We start from the raw sequence: 21,182 nt of genomic DNA, 5'->3' as shown, positions 1-21,182 counted from the left end.
TTTGCTTGATTAGGGTTGGAGCTAAACTCAGCAGGAAAGTGGATCTAGCAAGCCAGATTTGAGGATCACTGCCCTATACCTAATTGTTTAACTCTATACTCTCACTGTGTGTCTACAATAATCTCATTCGTTCTGTTCTAGAGGAGAAACTGAAATGAAATATAACTGAGAAAGAATCTCTTGAGCAATAAAATTTCCTGTGGGTTGAAACAGCCACAGACACACTCTGGTTTCCTTTTTTAGTCTCTCTCTCTCTCTCGCTCTCTCTCTCTCTCACACACACACACGCACACGCACGCACACACACACACACACACACACACACACACACACACACACACACACACACAGATAGATCTGCTTGTGACTGTCTTTGCTGTAGAATATCACTGAGTCAGCAGCTGTTCTCTATCACCGTGACCTACATACACACCATCTTTTTCTGCCTTTATCTCTCTCTTTCTAGTATCTCCCTGGCCCCTATTTCTATCACTATTTGACCTTCATTGTCAAAAATTAACATGGCATGTATGTCAGTGTACTTGTCAGAGAGAGGAGGAGAGATTAGAAGAGACAGACACTCACTCATGGGAAGAAAGCCAGTCAATGTGTGTGTTTCTGTCAGACGAACCATTAACACAGCCCGTGTGTGTGTGTGTGTGTGTGTGTGTGTGTGTGAAATGTCGATGCATCAAGAGGAAGAACAGATGATGTGTTTGTACTATCATGTGTGTGTGTGTGTGTATATATGAGGGAATTTGTACATATTTGTAAGTGCTTAGAAACATTTTGACCTTTACAGGCTTTTTTATTGTGAAAACAGAAAGACCTGTGTTTTTTAATGAATATGAAATGAAGGGGATTCTAGGAAACGAGAGGTGAAAGAGAATCTGAAGTCAAAATTTTGTTTTGTTTTTTTACCCAAAAATCATGTCAAGTGGATTTCAACATTGATTTAAAAGGTTTTAAAGAAGCCACATTTTTGTTATTTAATACTCAAGGTCCATTTAAAATGTTAGTTGAGATTTCTTCTGCCACAATGTTGACCCTTTTTGTTTTACTGTTAAACAGCTGATACTAATGTACCTTTAAAACATTTATATGAAAATGACTCCTGTCATGATAAAGCCTAACCTTTACTAAACACACATTGCATTGTTGCTATTAGGGTATCATAAACTACATTACATTGTGATTGTTCCAGTTGCACCTTATTTAGAGGAACCTCGTCTTCATTAATTGAACTATATAGGTAATACTGTGCATGAACATGTAAATTAATAAAAATATAGAAGTATAACGTTTTAAAGTGCAATATTTAGAATCTCAATAATAAAAAAAAATTAAGCAGCACAACTGATTTCAACATTGATTATAATAAAACATGTTTTTTTTTAATCATATTATAAGGATTCCTGAAGGATTACATGACACTGAAGACTGGAGTAATGATGCTGATAATTCAGCTTTGCCATCACAGGAATGAATTACAAATATTTCACAGTATTCCCATTTTTTTCTGTATGTATGAGTAAATAAATGCAGCCTTGAAGTTGATGACTATAAAATGTTTCTTTTCTAATCCTGTTTTCAATAATATTATTATAGATCACTAATGCAGTCTGCTGTGTGTCTGCATACATAGCTTTGATTTCACAGACATTCAGCATCTGATTTACTAATAATTCATGATTTGCTGTGTGATTTACGTGAATGTGTGACATGACATCAGTTGTGCTTTATTTCTGAAGGGACATTGCACAACAGTGCCATCGCTTCAGAGAGAGAGAGAGAGGCAGACACACTTTATTTCATTTGTCTTTTAATTTTTCCTTCTCTACCTTCCCAGAGACCAGCAGAGCACAGAACAGAGAGAGCCGTCTCCCGCTACACTTCATCAGTCTGAATATAGTTCAAATAGAGAGTTAGGATTGTGTGTGTGTGTGTGTGTACGCAGCTGTAGAGTTGTTTCGAGTTACCTTGGCATCTGCTCTCAATGTCATATTTATGTACCTGCTGCAGAGCTTACATTACCCCATGACCCCACAGAATAACGGGTCAACCGCACGCCTGTGTCCTAGGAGATTTATGTCCTCTGGGGGTTTGGGGTCTTTCTCTCTCATCAGTCTTGTTTTCCCTCTATATGACTGTTTCCGACTTTATTACATGCATATGCTCATAACACACAAAAAAGGAAACACATTCTGTGTTTTTAATGTAAAATTTTCTGGGTTCAGATTTATTGGAGTAACTTTAGGTGTCTAATCAATTGAATTCATAAAACTTTAACAATTTGATAATTTATTAAAATTGTAAAAATAATAAAAATTGAATAAAGTCTGTGTTTTAAGATTTTAATACAAAACGATCATCAAAATCCATGGTTATCAATTCATAAAACTTGCAATCAGATAAAAATGCATTTATGATGCACAGCAGAGATTCACTCCAGGAAACAAAACTGCGCTGCTCTTTGGCTGTAAAACTCAGACATCATATTTCTTTTTGCAGTTTAATAATCACAGACACCAGTCTGTGTCACAGTTTGAATTTGATTAAATACACGGTCCTACTTTTGATTTATTAATCCAAAATTTCACAAATTTCAATGGCCACATTTACCATTGGATTTTTTTTTTTTTTTTTAAATGGTCAAATTCCAATCATTTCAATAGAGGTCCGTGTTCCCATTGGAGTCCCCCATGCAAATTTCACTCATGTTCACCATGCTGACCAATGGAAAGGAATTCTGTCTGAGATTCACACTATTTACAGTATTAAATAAAAGGACCTGTTTTTGCCTACATATCGCTAACATGACTGTGCTTTTAAACAGTAAATCCTGCATTAATGACTCTTTCACAACTCTGTCTGCGATTTCCACATTGCAGGAATCATAGCGCCCTACATGTTGGTATCCCTTTCATCTCATGCTTGTTTGTCTCTGTGTTTGAACTCGTCTCACAAGGTGTATGTGTGAGATGGAAGACTCGGCAGGGCTCTATATTTAGCACACGTGTGTGCGTGTGTGTGTGCGTGTGTGTGTGTGAGAGAGACCCCCGCCCCCTCGTCTGTTCTTGGCACTGTGCCTGTAACGGTCTAACCACATGTCGACATCTTCCACCAGACGCGCTCGCTCGCTCTTTCACTTCTCTCACTCACTAATTCTCAATCTCGTGCACACACATTCGCCCACCACAGTGTTTACATGCATGTCTGTGCTCTCATGTGTGTAAGGCACACACACACACACAAACACACACACACACACACACACACACACATGCTCTCTCTCTTTCTCTCTGTCTGATGATTCTGCTGTCAGTAATGGCAGGCAGTTAAATAGATCCAGGTTAAGAGATTATACGCCTGGGTGTGTGATGAGCTCCAGTCAGCGCCAGTGATGTAATCATTTAGGAAGAGACAGGACCACACACTCTCACACACACACACACACACACACACACACACACACACATTGATGTTTGTTTGTGTTGTGACTGCTCAGACAGGGGAAAGAGACACACATACACAGTGGTGCACACATGCTCATTTTTCCAAAATGTCATTTTAATGAATGACCGTGGATTCAGGAAAGCCACAGACGACACATTAAAGTTCCTCTGAAACCAAACTGAATTCACTTTGTTCCCAGGACTGAACCCGATTAAATTTGGATAAATCTGTGGATAAAATCTGATGTTTCCATATCTGTCCTTTATGAACGTCCTGTTGTGTCCTGCATCCGTTTGTGTGTGTGTGTGTGTTTTTACAAATGTCTGGTCACATCTTGTCTCTGTCAGTGAACTTCCTGCCCATACTTTGTTTTTGGGCATCACAGTTTCTTTTGAACATTAGATTTGTATGTTCATATATTCAAACCAACGTTTTTAGGCGACATGTGTTTGTTTGAACGTTGGATTTGTATTTCGTTATGTTTGATTGATTTGATTTGTTGAGGCCTCTTAATTTGCTAACTCTTTTGATCATTACATTGAAAGTGTCTTTCTCTGTCCCTCTTTCCTGTTTTGTCCCTGACACTAACAAAAACCGAAAACAAGAACACACACAGAGCAAGACGCCTGTCCAAGTTGCCATTAGCAGCATCAGTTAAGCTTGTAATTTGGTGCTTGTGGAGGTTATAGGCAATGTGTGTGTGTGTGTGTGTGTGTGTGTGTTTAACTGGTGTCTAGAGAGACAAATATAACCTAGATGATCCACTGCAGAGAGCCTGTGTGTGTGTGTGTGTGTGTGTGTATGTGTGGGGTAGCAGAAGAGTTTTTACACTAAGTTCAGTTTACGACTGGCAAATTTGTTTTGGTGTGTGTATATTACCACAAGTCTGGTGTGTGTGTTAGTTTTGCTGGTGTGTGCGCAGCAGAGCAAAGGTCATGAATGATGTATGCTTGTATTTTCTGTTTGAAGATTTGTTTTTTATGTGTACATATTTACTGCCGATCTGGTGTGTGTGTGTGTGTGTGTGCAGAGAGAGAGGGAGTCATTTCTGTGGAAGTGCATTCACTATTACTCACTCAGCTGGAAATAAATTTACCCGCCACACACGCGCACACACACACACACACACACACACACACACACCCACACACATTCTCTCTTACCCAGTTTCTCTGTAGCTCTCTCTTTCTCTCTGTCTCACACAAACACACACTGAGGTTCTGTCTGGCTGTTGGCTGCTTGTCAGCCACTTGGAGAGCCAAAACAAAGAGGGTTCTTACTTCTTACACACGCACACGCACACGCACACACACAGAGACAGAGCAAGGAGAAAGAAAAAAGAACATCACCGTCAGTCTTTGTGCACTTAGGGAGATCTACAAGCTTTGTTCCCTCTCGATGTTTCCATGTGTGAGTATTTAAGTGTGATGATCAGCACTCATATCACACTACATTCCCAAGATGTCCAATTTTTGTTTCCTTGAATATTTTTGGTGGGCTTTATTTTCTTTAGGTAAGGAATTAAGCTTGTATGCTGTGACAGTAAGCATCAATAAAAATAATTCCCACACCTATACATAATTTCCCCACTGTGCTATTAATTACAGTCAGAGAGATGCAGGCGTTCATTTAGCGGCTGAACTCAAAGGGAGGTCATGTCGTGTGAAATATCAGATCACAGTCGTTCTTATCACAAGTGCTGCAATATCAGCTTTAATTGTGCATTAAAGTGAGTTCAACAACCTTACAGAAGCTCAGTGAACCACACCAACACTACAAGACAGATCTATCATAGCTGTTTAACATAACATAAAATTAAAACGTATAGCCGTTATATATTCATGTGTGTGTGTGTGTAAATAAAATGGAAATAAGCTTCTGTTTAGCAGAAAGTACTGTTTGTAAAAATAAAGGTCTAAAACATGAATCAAATTTTCCCATTCTAAAAGAGTTTGGAGGGATTTTAGCACTAAATCAGAGCAGTTTGAATGCAGGCAAGCACTAAAAAGAAAGTATTTGCTGAATCTCTTCATCAGAAATTTAAAGCAGAGGCAGTTCTTCATCCAGAACGAGCACCAAGAGGGGAAAAAACAGACACAAAAGGTCACGTTTACCCAACTCAGAAACACTTTCTGCCTCTCTGTGAAACACTTAGAAACCCTCGAGAACTAGTTCTACCCCAGAGGACAATATTGCTCACGGGTCACTGTTTTATAGCTCAGGGATTCATTTAAATATCAAACTTTGTCTCGGATCGTTTTCTCAAAATTCTTTTGGTGAAATATAAAGTTAAGTGTGTAGCTCTATGATATTCAAGTGGCTAGCACAGATAATATGTTCTTGGGAGGATTTGATGATAAATACTGAAAGTTGAAGTGTATAGCTTGTGACCACAGCATGAGACGTAGTTCTTCTGAAACTACCGAAGAGACGAGAGTTTCCTGGGTCAAATTTGGTTCTCCTTTTAATTAGGTTGTTTTCATGGAGAAATAATTGATATATTTGTATATATAAGTGATTTTTCTTCCAGTTGAACACTAGTTTAGTACAGTAGAATGAAAATATGCATGTTATTTACAGAAGGGACAGGCTGAAAGTGATCCTGCATGGGTTAAAGAGCAGCTACAGCGGTGAGACGCGTGTCAGTGTGTCACAGCCCGAGGGTCAGTGATCAACACCGCTGTTATTCCCCCAGAGTCTCTCTCTGTGTGGACTGATATGACATTTACTGTCTATCTGTCTCTGTATTATCTGTTTATTCAATCAGCAGTGACTCCTGCTAGTGTCTGTGTGTATGTGTGTGCGCACTCTGACCTATTTTATTAAGTCTTCCTAAATGTGGCTTTGTGCTGAGCAGACGTTTCTAATTACATAGACACATCCTTCTTCACACGAAATATTAACATTCTCAAATACGAATATAGACCCTCACGCATTCCCTCACACACACACACACACACACACACACACACACACACCACTCTCTGTCCCTCAGAGCATGTGTAGAGACAGACTCAAGCAGCTTTAAAGGCTTAATGAAGTCTTAATGTACCACACACACACACACACACTAAAACCATGGCAACACTGTGTGCTCTGCCAAGAGTGAGGGTGTATGGCCGTGCTTCAGCAGGTGTGTGACCTAGATTGTCTTTGTGAGAGAGAGAAATGAAAGGACAGAGGGAGAGGAGAAAGTGTGTGTGTGTGTGTGTGTGTGTGTGTGTGTGATCACTGTTAAAGATGCTTCCATGTGTTGAATGTGACTGTCATCACAAATGTCACCACTAGGGCCATAAAACATGAAATCACCTACATTGTGGGAACCAGTCAACGGTTCTCATGAGAAAAATAGCTTTTTAAAGCACTCATGGATGCCACAGAGTTACAAAAATTAAATAGTAGCCTAATTCTCTAAAACTCTGTTTCTGTTGTCCCAACTTTATAGCTCAAAATATTGACTTTCCTTGAAATTGTGACTATTTCTCTCACTTAAAAGGGTAGTTCATCCTAAAATGTCGTCATTTACTCATATTGTTACCCTCATGTCGTTCCCTTACAATGGAAGTTAATGGTTACCAAAACTGTTCGGTTACCAGCTTTCTTTAAAATGTCTTTCTATATGTTCCACAGGAGAAAGAAAGTCATACTGGTTTGGAAAATCTTACATCATGACCAAACACTCATTTAGATGTTTATTTTAAAGTGCAAAGTAAACACACAATGGTTCTGATGCCCATGCCTCGCTAATTAAAGGTTTGAAAGTGAGAGTTCACCCAAAAGTGTCAATTCTGTCATTAATTACTCACCCTCATGTTCTGAAGATGAGCGAGGGTCTTATGGGCTTGGAAACTACATGAAGATGAGTCATTAATGACAGAATTTACACTTTTGGGTGAACTCTCACTTTAATTTCTGTAAGAAGTATTTATTATTGTATTATTGTTAAGTGATGGATTTCTAACCAACCTCTTTTATAACTAGCCTATGACAACAGTCACAAAATGGTTAAATATCAACCTGGTCGATCACTACACCTTGTGATCACTATTACATCTGTATAGTATTTTATAATATTGTATTTGTTGCAGAATTGTATCTGTTAGTGTGTGCATGCGTTAAATGTGTTTTCTGTGCCTAGATATATGTCATAGTGAAGTTGATGTGCTGTTTGTTTGTCCTTTCTCTCTGTCTGCCTCGCTGACAGAACAGAGTCTCAAACCACAGTGTGGTAAAGGTGTGTAAGTGTGTGTGGTGTGTGTGACAGTGTATGTGAGTGCGCGGCACACAGTAGAGTGTCTAAAAATAGCTCACACGTGTTCTGTTTGTCCCCTTGCTCTTGGTTTATGAGTCTCACACACACACATAGTCGAACTGGCACACACTACTTGTGAATAGCGGTTTTGGATGACTGATGTTTGGCTCCTCGCAAGTCATCACGTGCATCAGGACTCTGCAAAAGCACACACTTTTTGGGGACTTTCCATGGATTTCTGTAGTTTTTATAACGAGCTAATGATATTTTCTGTTCCTTTGGACATAAGCCTAACCCCAAACTTTTTAGCATTTTCATTAAGACGTTATTTGTTATGTTTATTAAGTCATATTCCACACTGGCTGGACATTTGGTCCCCACAATGTAGGCTAAACCTGACCCCCATACACATGCACATCCCAAAACACTGTGGCCACATGTAGATTAGGTTTCACTTGAGGATACCTCAGAGACATGAACATTTTTATGTTGCATAACACACACACACACACACACACACACACACATGTGCACACACACACACACACACACACACACATGTGCACACACACAAAACAGACAGCCAGACATGGAAACTTTGATTGTGTTGGCCTAGTATTTATGTAAATAAAAACCATGCATAGAAAATATGACTTAATGAAATAACAAAATTCTCACAAGATATTTACACTGTCTCTCTCTCTTTCACACACTCCTTATCTAATAATAATGAAAATTCACTTATTTGATTATTTAAAAATAAATAAACCATGAGTTCAAGACTGTCTGGTCTTGAAAGGTTTGTGATAGCTCTGTGGATTTCTGAAGTGATGAGACTGTTTGTTTTGCAGAGATTCCGGCCTCTGATTGGTCAGTCATGCGTAGGAGGCTGGACGGTGGTGGAGTTCATCTCTGACAGACAGCTGGAGTTCTACACTGAACAGGAGGAGCTCCAGCCATTCGAGGTGTGTGCGCCAGTTGTTATTCAGATTCGTCTGTGTGTGGGTGTTTTGTTGTTGCCTTTGTGTAACTATGTGTGATTGACATCCATTAAATAACAGTGTGATGAAATTATAGCCCACTGCATAGAAATGTAGAAAGTTTAGAAAGAAGTCTTCTTCTTAAGGTCTAGTCAATGCCTCTTTATGCTACTTGAATTCTGGGAGGTGAGCTGTTGATCTGCTTAGACATTGAGTGTTTTATGGCATTCATAAAATATCAATATAAGAACCTTACATATAACGAATAAGAGTGACGATATGCTGATATATATATATATATATATATATATATATATATATATATATATATATATATATATATATATATATATATATATATATATATATATGATTGCATACAGCTATATTTTAATGTGTGAAATAATTCATTTAGCCTTTTCTCACCTTTTCAGTTTGTTAAAAAAATAATAGAAAGAATTTTATTACTGACAAAACAACTGTATTTAATACATTTCTATGCTCTCTCTCGCTTGCTCTAGGTTTGACATTTTTGCTGAAGATGTGATTTGTGTGGTTGCTTTCTCAGACATCATCATAAAAGTGTGTTGTATGATGACATTTCCCAGTCATTACTGGTTTAATTAATCTGTGTGTGTGAAGTGCTGGTTAGCATTTGTGAGAATGCCCTCAGGAATGCATGTCCCTGACAGTCTGTTTAATTGCAAATTACCATTTCATCATATGGCAGTAAAAAAATGTGATAAAACGTGTTGAATAATGAGATTTCCATTCACTAAACGGCTGAAAGTCATAGCTTTCCGGGGGAAACACATTTGGAAAATAGCATCATGATGTAAACACAGGAATATAGTTATATTAATATTTCTACAGTATGTAAACTACAAGCTCTAACGGAGCAGACAGCACAGTAGTGTATGTTAGTTTTAGAGTGTTTTAGAGCTTATTCTCACAGTGAATCTAGCAGTGTGTGAGTGTGTGTTGTTGTAAGGGGTGTAATTAGCCGAACACACATGCTCCTCACTCTTTACATACTCCTGCAGGCTGTGTTTGTTATCATAATCACAGGCGCAATCATATAATTTAGTGCAGGAGAAGACAGTGTGACACACAGGACTGTTAATATTCACTGTGAGCTGTGGAGAAACACTTGCGCGCGCACATACACACACACACCGCTGCATCATTTCATCACTCCCGGTCTCTGATGCCTGTGGATGGATGATAAATGCGAGACCCCCTCTCTTTCATCTCTGTGTGTGTGTGTGTGTGTGTGTGGAGGCGGAACTGAGGCTGTGAGAAAGAAACACAAGGCAGAGGGAGGGAAAACATTAGAGAGAGAGAGAGTCTGGATAAAGCACTGCACAAGACACTGATGTGTTCTGAACGCTGCAGTTCTGTCAATTCTGTGAGGATCAGCCTCTAAACACATAACCCTCCTGTACTCCCACATTCTATTCTATTCTACTCCGTTCTATTCCACTGGACTTCATTCCATTCTATTCAAGTCCACTCTAATTCTGTGCAACTGTAATTCACTACATTCTTTTTTTTGTTATGTACGTACCTGTTTTCTGCTTTTTTCTATTTAATTCTATGCTACTCAGTTCTATTTTATTTGTATGTTGTTCTTGCCCATTTCTACACTCATCTGTGCTCATCTGTTCTTGTCCATTCTGTCTATTCAGCTCTACTCCAGTCTGTTCTATTTAATTATACTGTACTCCAACTGTACAGTGTGTAATATACTGATTATTCTATTCTGTGCTATTCTATTATATTTTAATCTACTCCACTTTGCCTAAACTTATTATATTCTACTGTACCACCCCCTTCAATTTAATAGATATGGCCAAATTGCCAAGTTTCTACTGTTCAGGGGTAGAATTTCCCAAAAGCATAGCTAGCAAACTAAGTTATCAACTTTGTTGGTTGCAATACAATTTCCCATTGCCAACCAACTAAGTTGCTAACAGGTGATCAACTATGCTTTTGGGAAACGCACCCCTGTTCGATGCTGCTGTAGTTCACTCTATTCTATTCTACTTAACTCAATTTATTCTGTTATTATGTCATTCTATTCTATTCCACTTTATCTATTCTGGTTTACCTCATTCTATTCTATTGTTATATTCTATTTATTCCAGAGTTCTACTGTTTTGTTCTGATCTAGTTGTGCTACACTCAACTCTGTCCCATTTTAATCTAATCTACTGTACTTGACTTTGCCCCCCCCCCACACTTTTACTCTATTCTGCGATATTCAAACTGAACTGAAAAGAGCGACACACCACACTCAATATGTAATGCCCCTGCTCCAGACCCCCCACACTTCATGGTCCTTTTTTACCTGCACATAGCACATACCGAACCGACCCGGGACCCTAAACGGTGATCCGTGAGCAATCTTAACCGTTATTGGATACCACTATTGTATTCTGTTCTTTTTTTACAGTCTACTATTCTGTTCTGTTCCCTTTCTGTTTAACTTTACTCTTTGCTCTATTTACTATACTGTGTTTCTCTCCACCGCTCTGTTACCCACAGCTCTGAATGTTGAGCTCTGAGACGTGAGTGAATTACTGAGCAGCCTGAGAGAGAGAGAGAGATAAAAGTGTAGAGAGAAAGTCTGAGAGAGATCTATCAGGGAAAATGGAGCATGGACAGAGCACTGTGTGTATTTATTGCTGTTTCCTTGACAACTCAAAGCTGTGTTTTTACTTAGCACATGTCAAGGGGCCAGTCTGAGGGTGTTTGTGCGTGTGAGAAAGTATGTGAGTGGACGAGTAATGAGATGTGTGTGTAGAGGGAAGGATTACGCACTGTTGACTTGTTGAGCTGAAATGGGAACAGTGCAGCTGTTTTTAGGAAGCTCCAAACATAGTGTTTTCCTGCGTGAGTGAGTGTGTGTGTGTGTGTGTGTGTGTTCTTGTGTATGACAGAGATAGACTGAAGTAAGTGAGAGAAGGGGGAGAGGTTTACTGAAGGGAAAAGCAGACAGAGTGGTTTCCATTAGGCTCTGTGGAACACTTTCCCTTTTGAGGCAGTGGTGAGAAAGACACTCAGCTGTGAGTCAGCCACACACACACACACACACACACACACACACACAGACACAGACGCACACACAGACAAAGACACACACACACACACACACAGACACACACACACACAGAGACACACAGACAGAGACACACCAGACACACAGACGCGCACACACACAGACACAGACGCGCACACACAAACACAGACACAACACACACACACAGAGACACACACCAGACACACACACACATATTTAGATAAATCTTTCATTTATCTGTTTTTATCTACTCTTTCGCTTAAAATTTCATTTAACCTTCAAAAAATAGAGAGCTCATAAATTTGTAATGATGTTAGTAACAGAGAAAACAATCTAATAATAACAATAATCTAAGTGAAACAATTTTTCTACATGAACCATTAACTGCATGACCAATATCAAACAGCCATTAGCTTTTATAGTGTGATGTATTATGTATTTATACATACATACACACACACACACACACAGCTATTGAAAACAAAAATATTATTATAAAATTTGCACTTATCATTCAAATAAATTCTGGATTATGATATCATGGACAGTGTGTTCATATGGTAATATGGACAACAACACAATCCTCTCATTCAATTTAAGCTAAAGCTTGTCATTTCTGTGCCACTGGTGTCAACAATTATGTTTGAAGAAATGACTTTCAAACCTGTCTGCTATATTGGTCGGAGAATCGGACAGTTTCACCCCAAACTCACGCCTCTGGTTGAGCTGCTGTGTCAGTGCAGCAGAGGAGGAAGTGTTTAACAGGAACAAAATAGCCGTCTTTGCTGGCTTTCAATTGTGTTTGGTGAAAATCTGTGAGCTTTGTAGGGATCTATGTTCAGAGGTATATTTAGACAAGAGCGCCTCTCTCTATCTCTGCTCAAGCACTTGTCGTTCTTCTCTTACTGAAGGACAGGTCTTCAGACTCCTGCATTGATTTTTATGAGCACTCTTTGTGTGTGTCAGTCTTCTATCCTTCCTCTCTCTCACTCGCTCTCCTCTGTTTGTCATTATCTCATCTACTTCATCACCCTCCCTCAGACTCTACACATCTCTCTTTCTCTCTCTCTCTCTCTCTCTTCTGTCCCTCTCAATCAAGCCTTTCTGTCTCTCCTCCTCTCTCAAACATGCACATCTCCATCTCTTTTCTTCTCTCTCTACTCTCAAATTTGAATTCAATGAAGCACTTTTCAGCATCATCTATTTCTAACCCTCTGTATCTCTCTCTGCGTGTGTGCGTGTGTGTGTGTGTGTGTGTGTGTGTGTGTGTGTTCTCGCCGGAGGAAGGAGCATGAGCTTGTTTGTTCTCTTCCTGATCTCTCCAGCTATGATCTTTCTCTGTACATACATAAACACAAGCTGCTACAAACATACAAGCTCATCTTTTGCACTAATCTGTCTGTCTGTCTGTTTCTCCCCCTTCTTCTCTCTCTCTCTCTCTCTCTCTCTCTCTCTCTCTCTCTCTCTGTCTCCTCATCTCTCTCTTCCTGATGCAATAGTTGGATCAGCCGATGTCTCTCTTGCACATGTTGCAGTGGTGATGCTTTGGCTGTGCGCTAGACTGAGGTCATCTCACTCTTCGTGTGACGTCTGTCATGTCCCGTCCTTTCTGTCTCTCTCACACCAGCATGTGCCGTCTCTCTCATTCTGTAAAACATTGACATGTTACTAAACCGTGGTTGCCGACTGAAAGCAACAGTGCATCCATCAGTTCTGTTTGGTGCAGTTGGGTTTGTGTTTGTAATTTGGATTTTGTTGTGTCTACTGTAGGATAAACGAGTAGCTCCATTTGTAGCTCCATTAGATCGATCAACTTTGTGACATTTCATTTGTTTACAGGCTATCATGTACTACATAAATACAAATATACACTGCATTTCTGAATATGCCATTAACTGCTTTCATGTCAAGAATTTCATTTCTGTAATGTGACTTAACTCAAGTAAAACAAAAATGATTGCTGTTTGGATTATGGAAAGTAGGCCATGATGGTTGTGGTTAATGTAATATTATATGTTTATATGTTTCTTGGTTGGCCCTTTTTCTTTACTGGTTCTCATCCCGTGGCTCACAGCGACTGCGGCACGGAGTGACACGCCATCCACTCTGTAAAAATTTAATTTTTGTCTTTTATGCTCACTAAAGCTGCAATTATTTAATCAAAACTTAGAATTTGTTTAACTAACTAATAATTATGAGTATTAAAATAACTGTTTACTGTAATAACATTTATAATAGTTTAAAATGTATAAATTTTAATGGAAAAAGCTGAATTTTCAGCAGTCATTATTGCAGACTTGTGTGTCACATGATTCTTTATAAATCATTATAACATGCTGATTAGGTGCCCGAAAAACATTTCTTGTTGTAATGTTGAAGAAGGCTGCTTAAGATTTTTGTGGAAATTATTATACATAAAAATTATTAATAGAAAGTAAAAAACACAGCATTTATTTGAAATATATATATATTTATATATATATTGTAACAATGTAAAAGTCTTTTCTTTTTATAAATTGAATGCATCATTGCAAGTATTAATTTAATGCAAAAAAAAAAAAAGAAGAAGAATTTGAATGGGAGTTGAAGTAATGACCTGTCAGTTTAAATGCTTTTGTCTGTGTTTTATAAATATTAAACTGTTGCATAATTTCCTAACATTAAACCTGGTTATTTTGAAATTATATGTGGCCTAAAAAGCTTGCTTTTTGCCCTTACAGCCAACGGCATGCATCATAACAAACTATATATTACTGGGTTAAGCTTCACTATTGTACGCTTACCCCATATATTGTAAGTGCATGAGTGTGAATACATCTCTGTTTTTATACACTGAGGAATGAGTCTGAATGATTGCCTTTGGCGGTCAACAGAATGTCATGCATGATGTTTATTAAACATTCACTTTCCATTTCCTTTTATATATATATATATATATATATATATATATATATATATATATATATATATATATATATATATATATATATATATATATATATATGCAGCTGGCAGATGCTTCTATCCGAAGCGACAGGCATTGCATTCAGTATCAGTTCATTCCTTCCCTGGGAATCATACTCTTGACCCTGGTATTGTTAACATCATACTCTACTGTGTAAACTAAATTTATTTTACCTGAAATATTAAAGTCCAGGATTCAATATTAATGGAGATAATTTCATGCTCTTGTGAATAAAGTAGCTGTCATAAAGACAGACATGAATGTTAACAGAGGCTTCACTGTGACAGACAATCTTTAGTTGAAATATCCAAATGTGCTGCTAAACTAAAGAATGAACAGAATAAATTCGGTGTATTTCTGATAGATCTGTTTTTCTCGGTGTCGTATTCATCCTCTCCTGCGGTGCATCACGTCCTCTGGAGTGTGTTTGAGTCACTCTGTTTCTCTGTGTTCGTGCCTTTATCTAATTTCTCATGTGCTTAGGTCAGCCGAGGTGTGTGTGTGTGTGCGTGCTCTGTCAAGTTTAGATCTGGTTTATGTGGCTATGTTTAGTAGTTAATATATGTGTGTGTGTGTGTGTGTGTGTGTGTGCGTGTGTGTGTGTCCTATATGTATAAGGGAAATGCAGAGATGCTTTGGTTTTCAGAGCAAGTTTGGCTTTGTGTGTGTGTGTGTGTGTGCTCTGTCAAGTTTAGATCTTGTTTATGTGTCTATGTTTAGTAGGTAATGAGATTATGATCTCGTATTGTGTGTGTGTGTGTCCTATATGTATAAGGGAAATGCAGAGATGCTTTTGTTTTCAGAGTAAGTTTGACTTTGTGTGTGTGTGTGTGTGTGTGTGTGTTTGTCTTGATTGACAGAGTGAGTGAATTTCATTGTTTGGTGAAGTTTAAAAGCAGGAAAACCAGCCCACCAATCAAAGAAAGCCACGCTGTAACACGCTAATTAACCCTAATTAACCTTACCATCATCATTAGCTCAATTTGCCCTTCATCCAGCCCACACAACACTCTCTCCAATCACACCTCCCTCATCCCCCCGTCTTATTATCTCCGCTCTCATTCCTCCTTCATTCGCTACCCCTCCTCCTAAAGGCCAGTGAAGCAGAGCTGTTTGTGTGTGTGTGTGTGTGTGTGTGTGTGTTTGTCAAAGAGAGAAAGAGAGTGTGAGGTGAGAGAGGCTCAGAAACAGCAGGGGAGAGAGAGAAAGAGAGAGAGACTGTGTATGTTTGTGTGAGCGAGACAAGAAAGACAGTCTGAGCCAGAGAGAGAGATCAAAACCTGCCTGCGGGTAAATGAATAAATCATGTCTTCCCTTCGTCCTGAGAACTGAAGCACGGATGAGTAATACACACACTCTCTCTCCCTCTCTCTCTCTCTATCTCTCTCTCCCCCTCTCTCTCTGTCTCCCTCCGTCCTGCTCTCCTTCTCCCTCACATTCCCTCTCTCTCATGCAGTCTGCTCTCTTACACACACACACACACACACACACACAAACACACACAACGCCTTATGTTTGCTATGCAAGGGCAGATAGTAATCAGAGATGGCCGCTCACTCTCTCTTTCACACACACACGCACACACACATACACACACTCACTGATATTATTAGAACTCCACACACACGCACACGGATCACACCGACACAGCTGGCAGCTGCAGATCTCATTGCCCTACTGTGGTGAGCTCTTGTTAATAATGTTTTGTCATTAATACCATATTGATACCATATACTGTAAAAAAAAAAGACAATTTAGACACATTTAGAGTTCAAATAATACAGGATTTGATGAAAACATTGAGTTTAAAAATGACCAACCTCATTTCAGCCTTTCAGTCTGTCAAAATTACACATTATTTATATTAATTTTAAAATGTCCACTCTCTGACAGTAAGTGGTGATTACGGAACAGAAGAAATATATACACAGTAGCCGTTGCTTGTTAGAACGATGAACTTATCCAAAAGACGAACGTTTGCAGGTATGATACATACACAGTAGATCATAAGAATGGCTTGGCGTAAATGTAAGCCTTTCATTGACCGTAAACTGTTACCACAACCCTGCAGAAGGCACAACAGCGTAGCTTTTACTTTCAAATGTTCAGTGTTTAAAAATCACATCAGGCCATATCACAATTTCATTATTTCTGTCCACAAATGTAAGACCTCTTGAAATAATTAAGATTTTATATAATGTAAGTGTGCAGAAGACATGATTGATAGCTGTCGGTTCATACATGTATATTACCATTGGCATCCCCACCCCCCACCCCCCAGTTTGTTTTATTTAGACAAGTTTTTCTTGACCATGTTTCACCTTCTCCGACAGAGTTAAATGGGTCATTATTTGCTGCTGTGTCTTTAAGGAAGTCACAAGAGTTCACAGTATTGCTGTGAAAGATTTCTGTTCCCTGCACCTTAGCATTTGTATTTGCACGTGTGTGTGTGTGTGTGTGTGTGTGTGTGTTCTCTTGTTTTTGTGTCATATCTAGACACAACTCTGTATAATGACATGGGTATGACATAGGTATTACAAGGAGAGGGTGACTTATGAGGACATAACCCATGTCCCCATTTTTCAAAACGCTTATAAATCATACAGAATGAGTTTTTTTGAGAAAGTAAAAATGCACAAAGTTTCCTGTGAGGGTCAGGGTTAAGGGGTAGGGTTGGTGTAAGGCAGTATAAAAACCATTACGCCTATGGGATGTCCCCACTTTTCACAAAAACAAACATATGTGTGAGTGTGTACGTGTGTGAGAGAGAGAGGGAGGGAAGATGATGATGTCGTATATGGGTCACAGAGGAGGAATTGGACTGAGGTATTAGACTAGCCAGATGAAGACTGATGGAAGAGAAAGAGAGAGCTCAGATAACTGTGATTTAGATTTGACTGCTTTTTCAATCAAAAAAATCTGTCTTCCTTAACTCCTCCATTCATATTTGTCTTTTCTCTATCCCAAGTGCCTTAATTAATATTTAACCTGTTAACTGTCACTCACATTTTTGAAGATAGACTTGAAAGTGCATAATCCAAACCTAAATTTTTATAATCCATGACTGAAAACATTTTGTAATATGATTTTGATGTAGAATTTTCATAATAATGCAATGTTTGAATTTAAAATGGGTTTCAAAGGATGAATTTTGAAATTGTAAGTTTTCAAGTGATATATAATTTCTGATGATTTCTAAAGTGTGATAGAGAAAAAGGCAACAAAGAAGACACTTTTTTGACAAAGGTCAGAACTCCTGTTTTGATGTAATGCTTTTTGAGGTGCACTCTTGCCATAAATTAATCTATTACTTTTCCTACATAATAAAAAAGATAAACAAAACATAACAAAAAAGATTGGTAAAATATCTATTTAGGAGTCTTAGACCTTTCCAGCGATATATAGTTTGTCATGATTAGATTAGGATTTAATTGCAATATAATGAAGTACACGTAGGCGTCCCACCAAGGGGACGAGTGACAGTGAACAGGTTTTAATTGCTTTAATAACCAATTAATTAATTCATATGGTAGAACATAACAATAAAATACAATTATTTGAATGAATATATTTTAGAATTATAACATTTAAATAATTAATGATAAAAATAAATGCAATAAATATAAAATATATTTTATGTATCTGTAATATATGTATTAATTAGAAATAATACATACCTTTTTTTTTTTTTACATTCACTTACATTCAGCAGAATAAAATAAATTGATTTTGTCAAATGGCAAAAAATAAACCTTATTCCTGAGGGTGGAAATGGAAGAATGCCAGGTGATTAGACCGTGTGTATGTGTCAGGACTCGTGATCTCTGTCAGGTACTGGATGGAAGTGACTGAGAGTGGGATGTAATTTTACATTTTTTGGGAAATATGTAACCTCTGTGTTTCCTGTGTTTATTCACTGTGTGTGTGTAACAGGCAGAGGTTTTGGGAGTTCAGCTGCAGTTCAGCTTAAATATCCCTCACACACATACTACTGTTACATAATTTCCAGTCTTGTGTGTGTGTTTGTGTGTGTGTGTGTGTACGGTGAGGAGGTGTGTCTATTGTGTACATGGATGAGTAATGCCATGTGTAATACTCTCTGTGTGTGTGTGTGTGTGTGTGTGTGTGTGTGTGTACGCTGTCTCTCTCTGACACCCCCCCCCCCATCTGAAGCCGTCTTGTGTGCAACTGTTGCTTTCTTTCATCTTCATCTTTTCTTTGCCTTCGGTCTGATCATGGCAGATAACATTTTTAGCCCTCCTCAAGAAAGGAACGAGAGCCAGCCCTTGTCTCAAGCTGTGTTGTTTTGCTGTTAAAGGATGAAGTGGACGGTGGAAATGCAGCTGCGAGAGATGATCCGTCTCTGCAGGAACGGGTCCAAGCCTGGCTCAAACAAAACCGATTCCAGAACATTCTTCAGCGAGGTATTCCAGCTTACATTCTCTCTGCTCCCATTCCTCGTAGGAAAGATCTTGGTCATGCTGATCTGTGTGAGAATCCTGTGATTGGGTTTGTTTGTGCTGGATGTGTTCTGTTAGCACTTGATAAGGTAGTTTGAGTAAATCAGATCAATTTGGAGTCGACTGTTTGAAGACTCACTGTCAAACATCTTTGCTCAATATATTCTGCTTGAGTACACCGTGGATTTTCAGTATCTTCATCAGCACTCATGTGTTTGACTGGATAATCACAAAAGACCATTGATATGATTGTCTCAGGCACAACACAAGGAAGAGCAAAATGTAAAAAATTCTACTGCAAAATGTTACAAGATTCTACACTTTAAATTTCTAATTATTAGTAATCAAAATAAAAAATATTCTTCCAAAGTTCATTAACCCAACACCAAAGGCAGAAACAACACAATAAAAGGTTTTGCCATGTTAATCGCAGTTTTTGTCCTAACCAGCCACAACAGCTCTACACAACAAATAAAAGGGGATTTCATTTGAGAAATGTTTTCAGTTCCTGTGACACTGTGGCTGAGAACAGGAACATACAAACTGTGTCTAATCACAATAATAATCTCAGGTGCTGATTATGTGCTTTGTATAAACTGAAACGAGGTTTAATTGTAGTTCAATCACTGTGCATGACTGTAAGAGGCAGATTGAAAGCAACAATATCGTTTACCTCAGATCTTGAAAATAAAGGAAACAAAAAATTTTAAACTGTGATAAAACTAGTTTGTTTACCTTACTGGTGCAATAATGTGTAGCACTGGTGCAATTATATGAATGCTGCCATATCATACTATATAATGTTTATTTTATGGGTCAGACTTGGCTCGTCCAAGTTTATCAAATAAGGATCTGATTGATGCAGGAACTAACATGTCATCAAGAGTGTGTTTATGGTTTGATCTCAATGGTGTGATTTGAGGATTGGAGGGTCATTGTTTTGTGAGGTCAGTGTTATGAATGGTAGTACTTTGATGTGTGTGCTATTTGCTTTTATGCGACAGGTGCTTGTTCTCTAAAGGGCCTGAGAGTAAAAGTGTTCAGACAGGAGTCCCAAACCCAGTGGCTGTCTGGAGTCATCACACATCACGACCAGAACAACAGAACCGTAGCTGTCATGACCGACCAGGTGAGGCCACATAAACACACATATATATCAGACTGTGTATGGTAAGATAATGTAAAAATGTGTTTAACATGAAGGATTTTTTAATATTCAAAAGGTTGGGGAGATTGTGAACGTAGATCCGTCGCTGGTTCAGATGATGTTGCTTGATGATATCACCCACTCCTCGCTGATGGGAGACAACTCAAATCACAAGCCACATATCACCAAGATCAACAGGAGTTTTCTTGTGAGTACTGTATTTTGTGAGTTTGTGTGCACATACTAATTTAGCAATAAAATTGTCCCCAAAAGTATGGCAAATATGCAAAAAAAAAAATGTTGGGGGCATGTCTTCATTGGGGGAAAAAAAGTGTTTTCAGTCAAGGATACAGAAAAAAAGTATTCGTATTTATAATTAGCTTTAGTACTAACTTATAGGGGCAGAAGTTTGTGACGTCCTCAGTTAGATCAAGTAAATGTTTGATTGTGTCACCATTACCTCTTTTATCTTTTAAATCTGTTTCCAGGGCACAGGAAGCATATCAAACAACACTACAACAAAAGACCAGGTAGAGTCTTTAAAATCTTTCCAAAGGCATAACAGCAGTATACAGATACAGCCCCTAGTTACAAAACACGCTCTGTCTCTCTGCTGAAGGAGTGCAGCTCCAGGCCGGTTCAGCAGCACTCTGAGATGAGCACACATAACTGCAGCATGGAGGAGGATGAAGAAGGCATGAGGGTCGAAAAGAGGAGCGATGAGGGAAGAGGTGAGCTGTGGCCATGGATAATGGTAATGATGATATTAGGAGCTCCACCACATGTGTTCAATTACATTTAGCTGGATTCAGATTTATGGCATTAGCTTAATATGGAGTG

At 38.5% G+C, this 21,182-nt stretch overlaps 1 protein-coding gene across 1 annotated transcript in view; it reads left to right on the top strand.

Annotated features, from left to right (window-relative positions):
- LOC127933192 (probable JmjC domain-containing histone demethylation protein 2C) overlaps window positions 1-21,182 on the top strand; it is a 54,295-nt gene that overhangs the window by 19,822 nt on the left and 13,291 nt on the right. The window contains exons 3-8 of the mRNA XM_052529990.1: window positions 8,560-8,673; window positions 19,054-19,159; window positions 20,200-20,324; window positions 20,419-20,550; window positions 20,831-20,872; window positions 20,962-21,073. Coding sequence (XP_052385950.1) covers window positions 8,560-8,673; window positions 19,054-19,159; window positions 20,200-20,324; window positions 20,419-20,550; window positions 20,831-20,872; window positions 20,962-21,073 — 631 coding nt within the window. The remainder of the gene's footprint in view (window positions 1-8,559; window positions 8,674-19,053; window positions 19,160-20,199; window positions 20,325-20,418; window positions 20,551-20,830; window positions 20,873-20,961; window positions 21,074-21,182) is intronic.

The sequence above is a fragment of the Carassius gibelio genome, chromosome A17 (genome assembly GCF_023724105.1).
Source record: "Carassius gibelio isolate Cgi1373 ecotype wild population from Czech Republic chromosome A17, carGib1.2-hapl.c, whole genome shotgun sequence".
NCBI classification, from domain to species: Eukaryota; Metazoa; Chordata; class Actinopteri; order Cypriniformes; family Cyprinidae; genus Carassius; species Carassius gibelio.
Note: the sequence above shows the minus strand (reverse complement) of the source record. Positions and strands in the feature narration are given on the sequence as shown.